The sequence below is a fragment of the Somniosus microcephalus genome, chromosome 9, assembly GCF_052327205.1.
Source record: "Somniosus microcephalus isolate GS21.2 chromosome 9, FLI_Smic_1.0, whole genome shotgun sequence".
Taxonomy (NCBI): Eukaryota; Metazoa; Chordata; class Chondrichthyes; order Squaliformes; family Somniosidae; genus Somniosus; species Somniosus microcephalus.
The window spans coordinates 72,460,669-72,474,412 of NC_140995.1; the positions used below are offsets into that span (position 1 = coordinate 72,460,669).

General features: G+C 46.9%; 1 protein-coding gene across 1 annotated transcript in view; it reads left to right on the top strand.

Annotated features, from left to right (window-relative positions):
- capn9 (calpain 9) overlaps window positions 1-13,744 on the top strand; it is a 536,943-nt gene that overhangs the window by 25,479 nt on the left and 497,720 nt on the right. The window contains exons 2-4 of the mRNA XM_085996768.1: window positions 10,492-10,561; window positions 11,827-11,945; window positions 12,388-12,521. Coding sequence (XP_085852894.1) covers window positions 10,492-10,561; window positions 11,827-11,945; window positions 12,388-12,521 — 323 coding nt within the window. The remainder of the gene's footprint in view (window positions 1-10,491; window positions 10,562-11,826; window positions 11,946-12,387; window positions 12,522-13,744) is intronic.

Here is a 13,744-nt window from a genome sequence, read left to right on the forward strand (position 1 = left end):
TGGCGGTCGTCGCAGAGAAAGTGGGTCGAGCGAGCTCCAGAAATTCCTTGAGCAGGCGGGCGAACTTGTCGGGCGGCGACTCGGTGCGGGCAACCGCGTAGGTTGCGCCGGAGCCCTGAAAACAGGGGATGGGGGCTCGTGAGGCAGCATGGATCAGGCGGCGATTATGTACGTCGACCAGTAGGTCATGCGTGCAGAAAAAATCGTCACCGAGGATTGCCAGTGGTATCGTGGCGGTGATAAACTCCCAGTTGGCCGCCAAGACACAATTGGATTCGCCGCTTCCCATACATACGGATGGCGCTGCCATTGGCGGCCTGTAGTGGAGGACCGCACCGCCCAGATCGGACGCCGAGAACCGAAGCGGGGAGGATGCTGCACTGAGCGCCCGTGTCGCATAAGAAACGCCAGCCCGAAATGGAGTCGGTGATGTACAACAATTTCCCGGAATCACCAACTGTCATTGTGGAGGCGAAACCGACCTCGGGGCTTCACTTCCGGTCGCGCAATCTGTGTTGCTGCTTTCTCGGTGCCGGCGGCACGAATTTACAAGGGGGTCGGCAGCATCTGGCTTTCTGACCGAAACGGGCATGGTAGTAGCAAAGGCCGGTCTGTGGAGGTGCCGAGGCAGGGTTCTTGGAGGCGGGGCGCGTCGAGGTGGCACAATACTGTTGCATCACCGCGTAAATGGTGTCGGCTTCGGCCGCAAGTGCCACACCGTCCGTAGCCGTCGACCTGGCCAGGGCTGCTTGTACCTGCTCAGGGAGCTGGCTCAGGAACAGTTCACGAAATATAAAACACTGCGGCTCAGACCCGAGGAGGGTGAGCATGTGGCTCATCAACTCGGAAGGCTTAGCATCGCCTAACCCGGGGAGTGCGAGCAAGCGTCGTGCGCGCTCCGCCTTTGTGAGACCGTATACTTGCATAAGGCGCGCCTCGAGCGTTTCGTACTTGTTATCCACGGGCGGGGTCTCCAGCAGGCTGATAATGCGGGAAGCCGTCGAGCTGTTCAGTGCAGAGACCACATAAAGGTAACGGGTCTGATCCAGCACTATGTTTCGCAGTTGGAACTGAGCCTCCGCTTGAACGAACCAGGAGGCTGCCTGTTGTTCCCAAAATTGAGGGAGCTTCAAACTCGCTGCATTTACATCCATCTTGTTCTCGAGCTTGCCTCCGCGAAAATCGTCTGCGAAGCTTCGGGGTCACCAATGTAGGAATCAACGGATTCCTATCTAAATCACTGAGGTCGAGTCAGTTCAGTAAATTCACCGAATTTAATTAAACTGGTGAACAAAACAAAAACATGCAGGAGCAACAGCAAACAGGTCTATACAGTAGCTTGTTCCACGAGGTCTGAACTCAGAACCTCCCACCTCTGACGTCATGACGTCATCACGTTTCCCGCCACTCGGGGCACCACGTGACCAACGTGATGACGTCATCGCGTTGTTTCAGGGTTTTTACACAAAGCTTGTTTATACTCAGCAAACGGACATAGGTGCTGTAACATTGCTTTAAAGACAGTTATTCATTTGTACAGGAGTTCATTGGTGGTTTTACCACATGGTCTTGATTACTCTTGTGTTCAGATAACAGTCCCTTATTTTTTTACACAGAAAGAAGGCAGCACGTAAAAGATTTTAGGTAGATGTCTGGTGTTTAGCAGCACTGGGGAGAGTGTTTGAGATTATGTAACGAGATTATGTTCGGTATTATGTAACGAGAAAGGATTAATTAGCAATCTTGTTGTACGAGGCCCCTTGGGTCTGAGCGATCATAATATGATCGAATTCTTCATTAAGACGGAGAATGAAGTAATTGACTCAGAGACTAGGGTCCTCAATTTAAATAAAGGAAACTACGATGGTCTGAGGAGCGAGTTGGGTAGGATTGATTGGGGAATGGCACTCAAAGGGTTGATGGTGGATAGGCAATGGCAAACATTCAAAGACCGAATGGATGAGCTACAGAATTTGTTCATCCCAGTTTGGCATAAAAATAAAACAAAAAAGGTAACTCAACCGTGGCTAACAAGGGAAATTAGGGATAGCATAAGATCCAAGGAGACGACATATAAATTGGTCAGAAAAAGCAATAATCCTGAGGATTGGGAGCAGTTTAGGATTCAACAAAGGAGGACAAAGGGATTAATTAAGAAAGGGAAAATAGAATATGAGAGTAAGCTATCAGGGAACATAAAAACTGACTGTAAAAGCTTTTATAGATATGTGAAGAGAAAAAGATTGGTGAAGTCAAGCGTAGGTCCCTTACAGTCAGAATCAGGGGAATTTATAATGGGAAACAAAGAAATGGCTGACCAACTAAATTCATACTTTGGTTCTGTCTTCACAAAGGAGGACACAAATAACCTCCCAGAGATGCCGGGGAACATAGGGCCTGATGAAAGGGTGGAACTGAAAGAAATCAGTATTTGTAGGGAAATGGTGTTAGGAAAATTGATGGGACTGAAGGCCGATAAATCCCCAGGGCCTGATAATCTACATCCCAGGGTACTTAAGGAAGTGGCCCTAGAAATAGTAGATGCATTGCTGGTCATCTTCCAGAACTCGATAGACTCTGGAACAGTACCCATGGATTGGAGGGTAGCTAATGTTACCCCACTATACAAAAAAGGTGGTAGAGAAAAAGTGGGGAATTATAGACCGGTAAGCCTGACATTGGTAGTGGGGAAAATGCTAGAATCTATTATAAAATATGTAATAGCAGAGCACTTGGTAAGCAGTGACAGGATCGGACAAAGTCAACATGGATTTACAAAAGGTAAATCATGCTTGACTAATCTACTGGAATATTTTGAGGATGTAACTGGTAAAATAGATAAGGGAGAACCAGTGGATGTGGTGTATTTGGACTTTCAGAAGGCTTTCAATAAGGTCCTACATAAGAGATTAGCATGCAAAATTAAAGCACATGGGATTGGGGGCAAGGTATTGACTTGGATAGAGAACTGGTTGGCGGACAGAAAGCAAAGAGTTGGAATAAACGGGTCGTTTTCCGAGTGGCAGGCAGTGACTAGTGTGGTACCGCAAGGATCGGTCCTAGGACCCCAGCTGTTCACAATATATATTAATGATCTGGACGAGGGAATTGGATGTAATATCTCCAAATTTGCAGAAGACACAAAGCTGGGTGGGAGGGTAAGCTGTGAGGAGGATGTCGTGAAACTCCAGTACGATTTGGACAGATTGGGTGATTGGGCAGAAACATGGCAAATGCACTATAATGTGGATAAATGTGAGGTTATCCACTTTGTTGGCAAAAACAGGAAGGCAGATTATTATTTGAATGGCAATAGATTGGGAGAAGGGGAAGTGCAAAGAGACCTGGGTGTTCTTGTGCACCAGTCGCTGAAGGTAAGTGTAGTGTATGTACCTTTAAGGGGAGAACTACTTTTTACAGCTCCTGTATACTGTAGTACCAGCAGTGACCACACCTGTATATAAACCCTGAGTAGGGATCTGTACAGTTAGTTTTTAGAGTAACCCTCATCCAGTAAACACCTGTTGATTGTTCCCTGCAGTCTCTTGTCTAGCTATTGAAGGACACACAACATCAAGATACACGGATCTAACATTGGCGATGAGAAGATTCAAACCTACCTGCAACTCTGCATCACCTCCCAGGGATTCGCTCCTGGAGAACAGTGAAAGAAGAAGGCCGAGTCCAGAAGCACGGGCGTCGACCATCCAGCGGAGACTTGAGCATCGCAGGGGAGGCTGTTGAGAGCTGGGCTTGGTTCTCCAGTCACGGTGGTCCAGCGAAACGGGCTGGCAACAGGTACGGCGCAGACCCTCCCGGCTAGAGCCGACCGACGGCACAGAAAAAGGCCGAGCAGTGTCGACGGGAGAAGAGAGAGGGTAGAGCGCACAGGGCGCAGCCGGTGTTCAGGACCGAGCGGCGTCGATGGGAGAAGAGAGAGGGTAGAGTGCACAGGGCGCAGCCGGTGTTCAGGACCGAGCGGCATCAACGAGAGAGAGCAGAGCACAGCCGGTGTTCAAGGGCCGAGCAGCGTCAACGAGAGAGAGAGGCGCGCAGGAAAACACGCAGAGCGCAGCCGGTGTTCAAGGGCCGAGCAGCGTCAGCGGGGACGAAAGGAAAGCGCGGGAGACGCCATTGTGAGCCACAGCGGAGAAGAAGGGAGAGCACGGGAGACGCCATTTTGAGCCACACCCAAAAATGCCGAAGAGTGGCAGCATCACAGCGTTCGACAATGAAGTCGAAGATTGGACGACATATGTCGAACGCATAGAAGTATACTGCAAGGCGAATGAAGTGCCAGATGACAAGAAAGCGCTGGTATTATTGAATTCAATGGGTGCAAAAACGTATGGTTTTCTGCGAAACCTAGTAACCCCAGAGAAGCCAGTGGAAAAGGATTTTGAAAACATAGTGTCCATCCTACAGGACCACTTAAACCCCACAACGCTGCTGATAGCAGAAAGTTTTAAGTTTCACAAAAGGAACCAGCATAAAGATGAAAGTAATGCTGAGTATTTAACGGAACTGCGCAAGCTATCGAAACACTGCCAGTTTGGAACGGGACCAGCAGATACTTTAAGGGACAAGTTTGTGTGTGGGCTTCAAGGGGAAGGAACCCAGAAACGGCTTCTATCAGAAAAGGATCTTACACTGGACAAGCCTTTCAGCATGGCAGTATCACACAAAGCAGCAGCACGGGGCGCGGCAGAGATACAATGGAGACCGCAAGAATATGGCACAAATGAAATGTCATACGGAACAGTGAAGTGCTATCGCTGCGGCAGAACAACACACGACCATAAGGATTGCTGGTTCAAGGACCAAGTGTGCAGACAGTGTGGAAAAGTAGGACACATAGCAAGAGTCTGCAGGTCGGAAAAGAAAACCAGCAGCAAGAAATCTCCACAGGAGAAGTACAAGAAGGTACATAAGGTGACGGAGAGTAGTTCAGACGAACAGAAAAGTGATACTGACTCTGGAAGCAAGGAGCTGGGTTGTCTGAAACTACATAATGTGATCAAAACGGAGGATCACCAAACTATCTGGGTCACGCTCAAGATAGCCGGAGTCCAAGTGAAAATGGAATTGGACACAGGATCAGCCCTAACAGTCATAAACCGAAGGGACTACAAGCGGCTATTCTCACATATACCCTTGAGAGATACAGAAATCGTCTTGAAGACGTACACGGGGCAAAAAGTCTACCCCAAAGGAAAAATAAGGGTGAACGTTATATATAACGGCAAGGAAACACCAAAAATGGACCTATATGTATTGCCAGAGGGAGGACCACCACTACTAGGACGTGAATGGATCCGGAAGATACAGCTAGATTGGCATTCCATACAGCACTGACTGTAGATGCCAAAAAGGATGACGACGTCACACCTGGACGACTGTCAAAAATGCTAACTGACGCACAAGAAGTGTTCCAGGAGGAACTCGGAACACTAAAAGGCATAACAGCGACGATCAAAATAGAGGAAAATGCAAGCCCAAAGTTTTTGAAGGCCAGACCTTATGCGATCCACCCAGCCGTCGAAGCAGAGCTGGAAGGTTTGGAACGTTCAGGAGTACTGTCCAAAGTGGACTGGAGCGAGTGGGCTACACCCATCGTTCCTGTAGTGAAGAGGTCGTTGAGTAATACGCCTGGGGAACCAAAGAAGGTTCGCATCTGTGGGGACTTTAAGGTGACAGTGAACCCAGTCCTTCACATGGTACAATATCCGCTTCCGCGGATTGAAGATATTTTTGCCTCGCTATCTGGAGGGTGTGGTAAACCACTGTTTGTATTCCACTGTGTACATGCCTGGACATGCCTCGGCTGACTCCTCCCACAAGTCCTAGTATAAAGGTGACTGCTCCCCAGCCCTTTGTATTTCTGGACCGGTCGACCACTCGAGGCAGACCTTCATTCTTTTGTTAATAAAAGCCTTTAGTTACTCTCTTAACTCTCAGTCTTTTATGAGTAATTGATAGCGCATCAGTCTCAGAGTGCAGTACCGGCAGTGACCACCCCTGTATAAAAGGCCCTAGCAGGCTTCTGTAGTTTTCAGTTTCCAGGTTGTCTCCATTCAGTAAAGACTTGTTATAATCAACTCCTGCAGTCCGTGTCTCAATTATACACGGATATAATACTTTCTCTGCTCCAAGGAGAGCAACCCCAGCTTCCCCAGTCCCTCCACATAACTGAAGTCCCTCATCTCTGGTACCATTCTAGTAAATATTAATGACACAGGCACGGAGGAGAGGCACACACTTGACCCAATTTGGAATCCCGGTGCAAGATTCCCATTGACCTGACCCTGCTGGGATACCCAGTGTGGCTAATCTCTGACCTCGGTTTGGGGCGGGTGGGCTGTTGGCCGGAGCTTGGGTTCGGTTTCCGAGCTGTTGCTTGTCGGCCGTTTTGTACCTGAGTAAAGATGCACCTTTCAATCGGACCACAAATTGACACGTGATCACCGAGCCTTTACAGTCAATGGCTGTGTCATCATTATCAACAAATATTTGCAGCGAAAAAGGCGAAAGTCTTTGTGTTTTCATTTTTGAGAGTGGCGAAATTCCAGAAAAGAAGTCTGCAATGAATCAGAGTATCCATGAGCAAACATGGCTTAACTGTTGACAAAATCTTGTTAAAGATTCATTAAACACTGCTTATTTGACTAGAGAAGCTGGGATTGCTCTCCTTAGACCAGAGAAGGTTAAGGGGATTTAAAAGAGGCATTCAAAATTATGAGGGGTTTTGATAGTTAAAAGAGAAACAGTTTCAAGTGGCAGGAGGGTCGGTAACCAGAGGACACAGAATTAAAGTAATTGGCAAAAGAACCAAAGGGATGAGGAGAATATTTTTATGCAGCGAATTGTTGTGATGTGGAATGCACTGCCTGAAAGGGAAGCAGATTCAATTGTAACTTTCATACATAGGATTACATAGATATACGGCACTGAAACAGGCCATTCGGCCCAACCAGTCCATGCCGGCGTTTATGCCTCTTGTCTTTCCTCATCTAACTCTCTCAGCATAACCCTCTATTCCCTACTCCCTCGTGCTTGTCTAGCCTCCCTTTAAATGCATCTATACTATTCACTTCAACCACTCCTTATGGTAGCGAGTTCCATATACTCACCACTCTTTGGGTAAAGAGGTTTCTTCTGAATTCCCTATTGGATTTCTTGATGACTATCTTATATTTATGGCCTCTAGTTATGTTCTTCCCCACAAGGGGAAACATTCTCCCAGTATCCACTCTATCAAAACCTTTCATAATTTTAAAGACCTCTATTAGGTCACTCCTCAGCCTTTTTTCAAGAGAAAGGTCAGAAATGGGGATGTTCGCTGATGACTGCATAGGGTTCAGTGCCATTCACACCTCCTCAGATAATGAAGCAGTCCATGGCCGTATGCAACAAGACCTGGACGACGTTCAGGCTTGGGCCGATAAGTGGCAGGTTACATTCACGCCACAGAAGTGCCAGGCAATGACTATCTCCAACAAGCGAGAGTCTAAACACCGCCCCTTGACATTCAATGGCATTGCCATCGCCAAATTCCTCACCATCAACATCCTGGGGGTCACCATTGACCAGAAACTTAACTGGACCAGCCACATAAATACTGTGGCAACAAGAGCAGGTCAGAGGCTAGGTATTCTGCGGCGAGTGTCTCACCTCCTGACTCCCCAAAGCCTTTCTACCATCTACAAGGTATAAGTAAGGAGTGTGATGGAATAATCTCCACTTGCCTGCATGAGTGCAGCTCCAACAACACTCAAGAAGCTTGACACCATCCAGGACAAAGCAGCCCGCTTGATTGGCACCCTCTCTGTAATGTATGTACCTTTAAAGGAGAGAACTACTTTTTACAGCTCCTGTATACTGTAGTACCGGCAGTGACCACACCTGTATATAAACCCTGAGTAGTGATCTGTACGGTTAGTTCTAGAGTAACCCTCATTCAGTAAACACCTGTTGTACCGTTTCTCCTGCAGTCTGTGTCTTATACACAGACACAACACTATCCACCACCTTAAACATTCACTCCCTCCACCACCGACGTACCATGGCTGCAGTGTGTACCATCTATAAAATACACTGCAGCAACTCGCCAAGGCTTCTTCAGCAGCACCTCCCAAACCCGCGACCTCTACTGCCTAGAAGGACAAGGGCAGCAGGCGCATGGGAACACCACCACCCCCAAGTTCCCCTCCAACTCACACACCATCCTGACTTAGAAGTGTATCACCGATCCTTCATCGTCGCTGGGTCAAAATCCTGGAACTCCCTACCTAACAGCACTGTGGGAGTACCTTCATTATACGGACTACAGCAGTTCAAGAAGGCAGCTCACCACCACCTTCTCGAGGGCAACTAGGGATGGGCAATAAATGCTGGCCTTGCCAGCGACGCCCACATCCCACATCCCACAAACGAATAAAAAAAAAAGACTCAGCCTGTTCATCCTTTCCTGATATGTATACCCTCGCATTTCTGGCATCATCCTTGTAAATCTTCTCTGCACCCTCTCCAATGCCTCTATATCCTTTTTATAATATGCCGACCAGAACTGTACACAGTTTTTTTACTTCTCTCCTAATCTCTTCGTATTCTCCCTTATCATGCACTCCCTCGTTGTCTATGTACTTAATGTATGCCGCTTCCTTACCCTCAATTGTTCCCTATGGCTTTATTCATCCATGGAGTCTCATTAGTGTTTAGTTTGTTCTTTCCTTTTCAACAGAGAATTGGATATATAATTGAAAAGGAAATAAATATGTACGGCTATGGGGAAAGAGCCCTGGGGAGTGGGACTAATTGAAGAGCTCTTTCAGAGAGCCAGCACAGGCATGATGGGTCAAAGGGCCGCCCTTTGTGCTGTAAGATTCTGTGTATTGATACCACATATAACATAATTTAAAAGGGAATTGGGTAAGTATTTGAAAAAGAAAAATGTAAACGGATTTGTGGAAAGGGCAGCAAAATGTAGAGGTTTGGTGCCAACATCGAAGGAAAGGCAGACATACAATGAGGGGAAGCAACTTTGCACAGTTTCCATTGGCAGGATGGTCAGTAACCATAAGACATAGATTTAAGATGTTAGGCAAAAATTGGGGTAGAGGGTACAGATTCACAAATCGTTCAAAGTAGCAAGGCAGGTTAATAAGGCCATAAAAATTGCAAACAAAGCCCTGGGGTTCATTTCTAGAGGGATAGAATTGAAACGCAGAGAAGTTATGCTAAACTTGTATCGAACCTTGTTGAGACCCTACTTGGAGTATTGTGCACAGTTCTGGTCTCCATATTACAAAAAAGGATATAGAGGCACTGGAGAAGGTGATAAATAATTTACTTGGATGATACCAGAGCTGAGAGGTTATACCTATCAGGAAATATTGAACAGTCGGGGCCCTTTTCTCTAGGGGTGACCTGATAGAGGGATTTAAAATTACGATGTGGTTCGATAGGGTAGCTGTAGAGAAGATGTTTCCACTCGGAATCCAAAACTAGGGGCCATAATTATAAGATAGTCACTAATAAATCCAGTGAGGAATTCAGGAGAAACTTCTTTACTCAGAAAGTGGTGAGAATGTGGAATTTGTTACCACAGGGAGTGGTTGAGGCAAATAGCATTGATGCATTTAAGGGGAAGCTAGATAAACACATGAGGGAGAAAGGAATAGAAGGATATGCTGATAGGATGAGATGAAGAGAGGTGGGAGGAGGCTCGTGTGGAGCATAAACACCAGCACGGACCAGTTGAGCTGAATGACCTGTTTCTCTGCTGTAAATACAGTACTATGAAATTCTGTGTAACCAGGGGGGAGATGAGGAGAATTTTTTTACGCAGCGAGCTATGATCTGGAATGCACTGCTTGAAAGGGTGGTGGATGCAGATTCAATCATAACTTTCAAAAGGGAATTGGATAAATACTTGAATAGGAAAAAAATAGCAGGGATATGGGGAAAGAGCAGGGGAGTCAGACTAATTGGAGAGCTCTTTCAAAGAGCCGGCACAGACTCATTAACTCGAGGAACAGCACCTCATCTTCCGAATAGGCAATTTGCAGCCTTCCGGACTCAATATTGAGTTCAACAATTTCAGATCATAACCTCGGCCCCCATTACATTCTTACTTATATTTTTTTTCCCCACCCCTTTGTTTTGGGTTTTCCCTCCCCCCCCCACCTTTTTTTTTACATGGCAGCTGTCTCTCATTCTGCCAGTACATTTCACACCTAATCTGAGCTGTCTTTTGTCTCTTTACTAGTCCTATCACCACCTCATCTCATTTTGAATACCTCTCAATGTCTATTCACTTCTTTTGTTTCCTCCCCGCCCTCCTTTCGATCTATTTCATTTCCTTTCCAGTTTTGAAGAAGGGTTTCGACCCGAAACGTCGACTCTAATTTCTCTCCACGGATGTTGCCTAGCCTGCTGAGTTTTTCCAGCATTTTCTGTTGTTATTTCATTAACTGATTGGTTTGATTGCAGGAGATTTCGAGTGATCCAAAGTTTATTGTTGATGGAGCATCAAGGACGGACATCTGCCAGGGAGACCTGGGTAAGTGATTTTAATGAGCGAGTTCCGCAAAGGGGACCTTACAAATAAATTGTACCTGAAGTTGTGGTGAACAATAATGCTGTTTGTTATCTGCTGGGGGCGTGGGGAAGAAATTGCCCCGACTCTCCACGGATCTATGCATTTGAGCCGGCAGTAATCGGGGTCAGTAGGGTGGCACCTAATTGGCATGGTGCCAACAGGTGCCCGCACTCTACTATAGCTCCATTACTGTGCCGCTGCCTCTTCCAAAGCTGCTGGGTAATCTGGCTTCACTGATGGGCATGATTATGGTGCCCAAAAATAAGGGGGACCTGCATGCAAATTCGGCACCCACACCAACGCTGGAGGCAAGGTACCTCCATGTATCGCTGGCATCCAGCGTCGATGGTACATGAATGGTGGGTTAACACTGGAGAGGCTGGTCTGTGCCCCTTGCTGCAGTCGCTTTACAGAGTGATCGATGACCATAGGGAACCCACTCAGTCTGTGAAACCAACTGGAGATAATCATCTTCATACGGAATTGAGGGGCAGGAAAGACCAGCTGGTCCATCAAGTGGCTGGGGTATCATGGCTGAACACATCCTATCCTACTCCATCCCCCCTGCAGCCATGTTATTTCCTGGGAGAGACTAAAAAAACAGGGCCAATAAGGGGGGAAAAATACTTTGGAAAATTCCTCTCTGTCCCCCTCAACTGAATTTCAAAACTCTTCAGGTCAGCATGGCCTTGCAGCAAATTTCCTCCTGCTCCTCCAACGGAGATGGGTGCCCCAGTTACTCGGTGAGCGGTGCAGGAATGCCTCTTGACCCTGGAAGTGAGGTTGGGGGTGATCAGGGTAACCAGCAGCCAGAAGGCCCCAGTCTCCAGCTTAGATACAATGGCGTGCCTGGTAGTCTAGGATAAATATTGACCAGGCCACCTTCAAATAGTGCCATGCGATCTTTTACGTCCCCCTGAGAAGACAGACACGGCCTCGGTTTAATGTCTCATCCGAAAGACAGCACCTCCCTCAGTACTGCACTGGAGTGTCAGCCTAGATTTTTGTGCTCATGTCTCTGGAGTGGGACTTGAACCCACAACATTCTGACTCCGAGGTAAGGGTGCTACCAACTGAGCTATGGCTGACATGATGAGCATTGAAATTAATTCCGCGCACATCTGTTCAAGTGCCCACCAAAATAATCAAGTTTTTGTAGCCAAGAGTATTTCAGATCCTGACCCCCACTGGAGTTTGCTAACACCTGGATTATCTTTCTTCACCAGGTGATTGCTGGTTTCTTGCTGCCGTTGCATCGCTGACTCTTAACCAGAAGCTGTTGACCCAAGTTGTCCCTCCAAGACAGACCTTTGGTCGCGATTACGCTGGAATCTTTCACTTCCGGGTACGGCACTGGAGATTCTGAGTAACTGAATAATGCTCAATGCTGATAAATCATCAGGGAGGGGAGGTGGTGAGGGAGGGAGGGGCGGAGGAGGGGGAGGGAGGTGTGTAAAAAAAAAGACTCTCCTCATCTCCCCTCTGGGTTTTTTGGCCATTATCTTAAATCTGTGTCCTCTGGTTACTGACTCTCCTGCCAGTGGAAACAGTTTCTCCTTATTTACTCTAACAAAACCCTTCATAATTTTAAACAACTCTATTAAATCTGCCCTTAACATTCCCTGCTATAAGGAGAACACCAACTTCTCCAGTCTCTCCACATAACTGAAGTCCCTCATCCCTGAAACCATTCTGGTAACTTGAGTGAAATTGTTAACTGAAGTTTATTTTCTGGGGTTTAATACAATGTCTTGTACAACTAGTAACATTGTACTAATTTTCCCTAGTTTTGGCAATATAACGAGTGGGTGGACATCATAATTGACGACCGTTTGCCAACCTTCCGAAACCGTTTGGTGTTTTTGCACTCTGCCAGTAACGATGAGTTCTGGAGTGCCTTGCTGGAAAAGGCCTACGCCAAGTAAGTAAAGATTTTATCTCTGCCTGCAATCTGTTCACGGAGGCTCTAATATGCATTTATAAAGTTTTTTTTTCTCATCATTATTTATTCTTGGAATGGGGCGTCGTTGGCAAAGCCGGCATTTATTGTCCTGAGAAGGTGGTGGTGGGCCTTCTGTGTGATATAACTTGAGTGGCTTGCCAGGCCACTTCAGAGGCCAGATAAGAGTCGACCACGCTGGGCCCACGAACCACGCTGGGCCCACGAACCACGCTGGGCCCACGAACCACGCTGGGCCCACTAACTCTGGTTGGCTGCATTCCTGGAGGTTTCATCACATGACCTCCTGCCTCCAACCGCCCCGCCCGGTTAAATTGTATTTTTTCCCCATCTCCAGTATTCTTGTCGCTAATATACAAAAATGTTCAAAGAAAATGAAAAGAATTCATTTCTTGTTCACACCCCTCTGATTTTTCTCCCAGATAGTGCTCAGAATAGTGACCTGGTGATAAATCTTTAATTGCTGGAGACTCCAGGACAGTCCGGGAGTGTTGGCAACCCTAAACCACATTGCTGTGGGACTGGAGTCACATATCGGCAGGTTTCTTTCCCTAAAGGATATTAGTGAACCTGTTGGGTTTTTATGACAATCCAACAGATTCATGGTCACTTTTACTGTTACTGGCTTTTCATTTCTGGATTTTTTAAAAACTGAGTTCAAAGTTCTCAAACTGCTATGGTGGGATTTAAACTCACATTCTCTCCCTGGGTTACTAGTCCAGTAACATAAACCACTACACTGCCCGATCCAATCTGATAGTGTACCCTTCATAGACTTGAACCAGGGTATAAATTTAGTGAGATGTGTGCACATCTTTCCCATTTAGTGAACCTGCGAGAGCTTTCCTCCTTGTCCCGTTGTGTTTTCCCTCTGTACCACTGCACTTTTTGTCAAATTGCCATTTTCTTTTGCATGCTGGATGTGCATGCTGTTAGCCAATCGAATGAATGTCCTCCCGAATTAGAAGGATCGGGCGTGAGTGGATCAACTTTATTAATGGACACTGTCGTTCTTAGTGTTAGCTGTGGCTCAGTGGGTAGCACTTCTCACCTTTGAGTCAGTAACTTGTGAGTTCAACTCCCACTCCAGAGACTTTTGAGCACATAATCCAGGCCGACACTCCCAGTGCGGTACTTAGGGAGTGCTGCAGCGATGGAGGCGGTGTCTTTCGGATGACACGTTA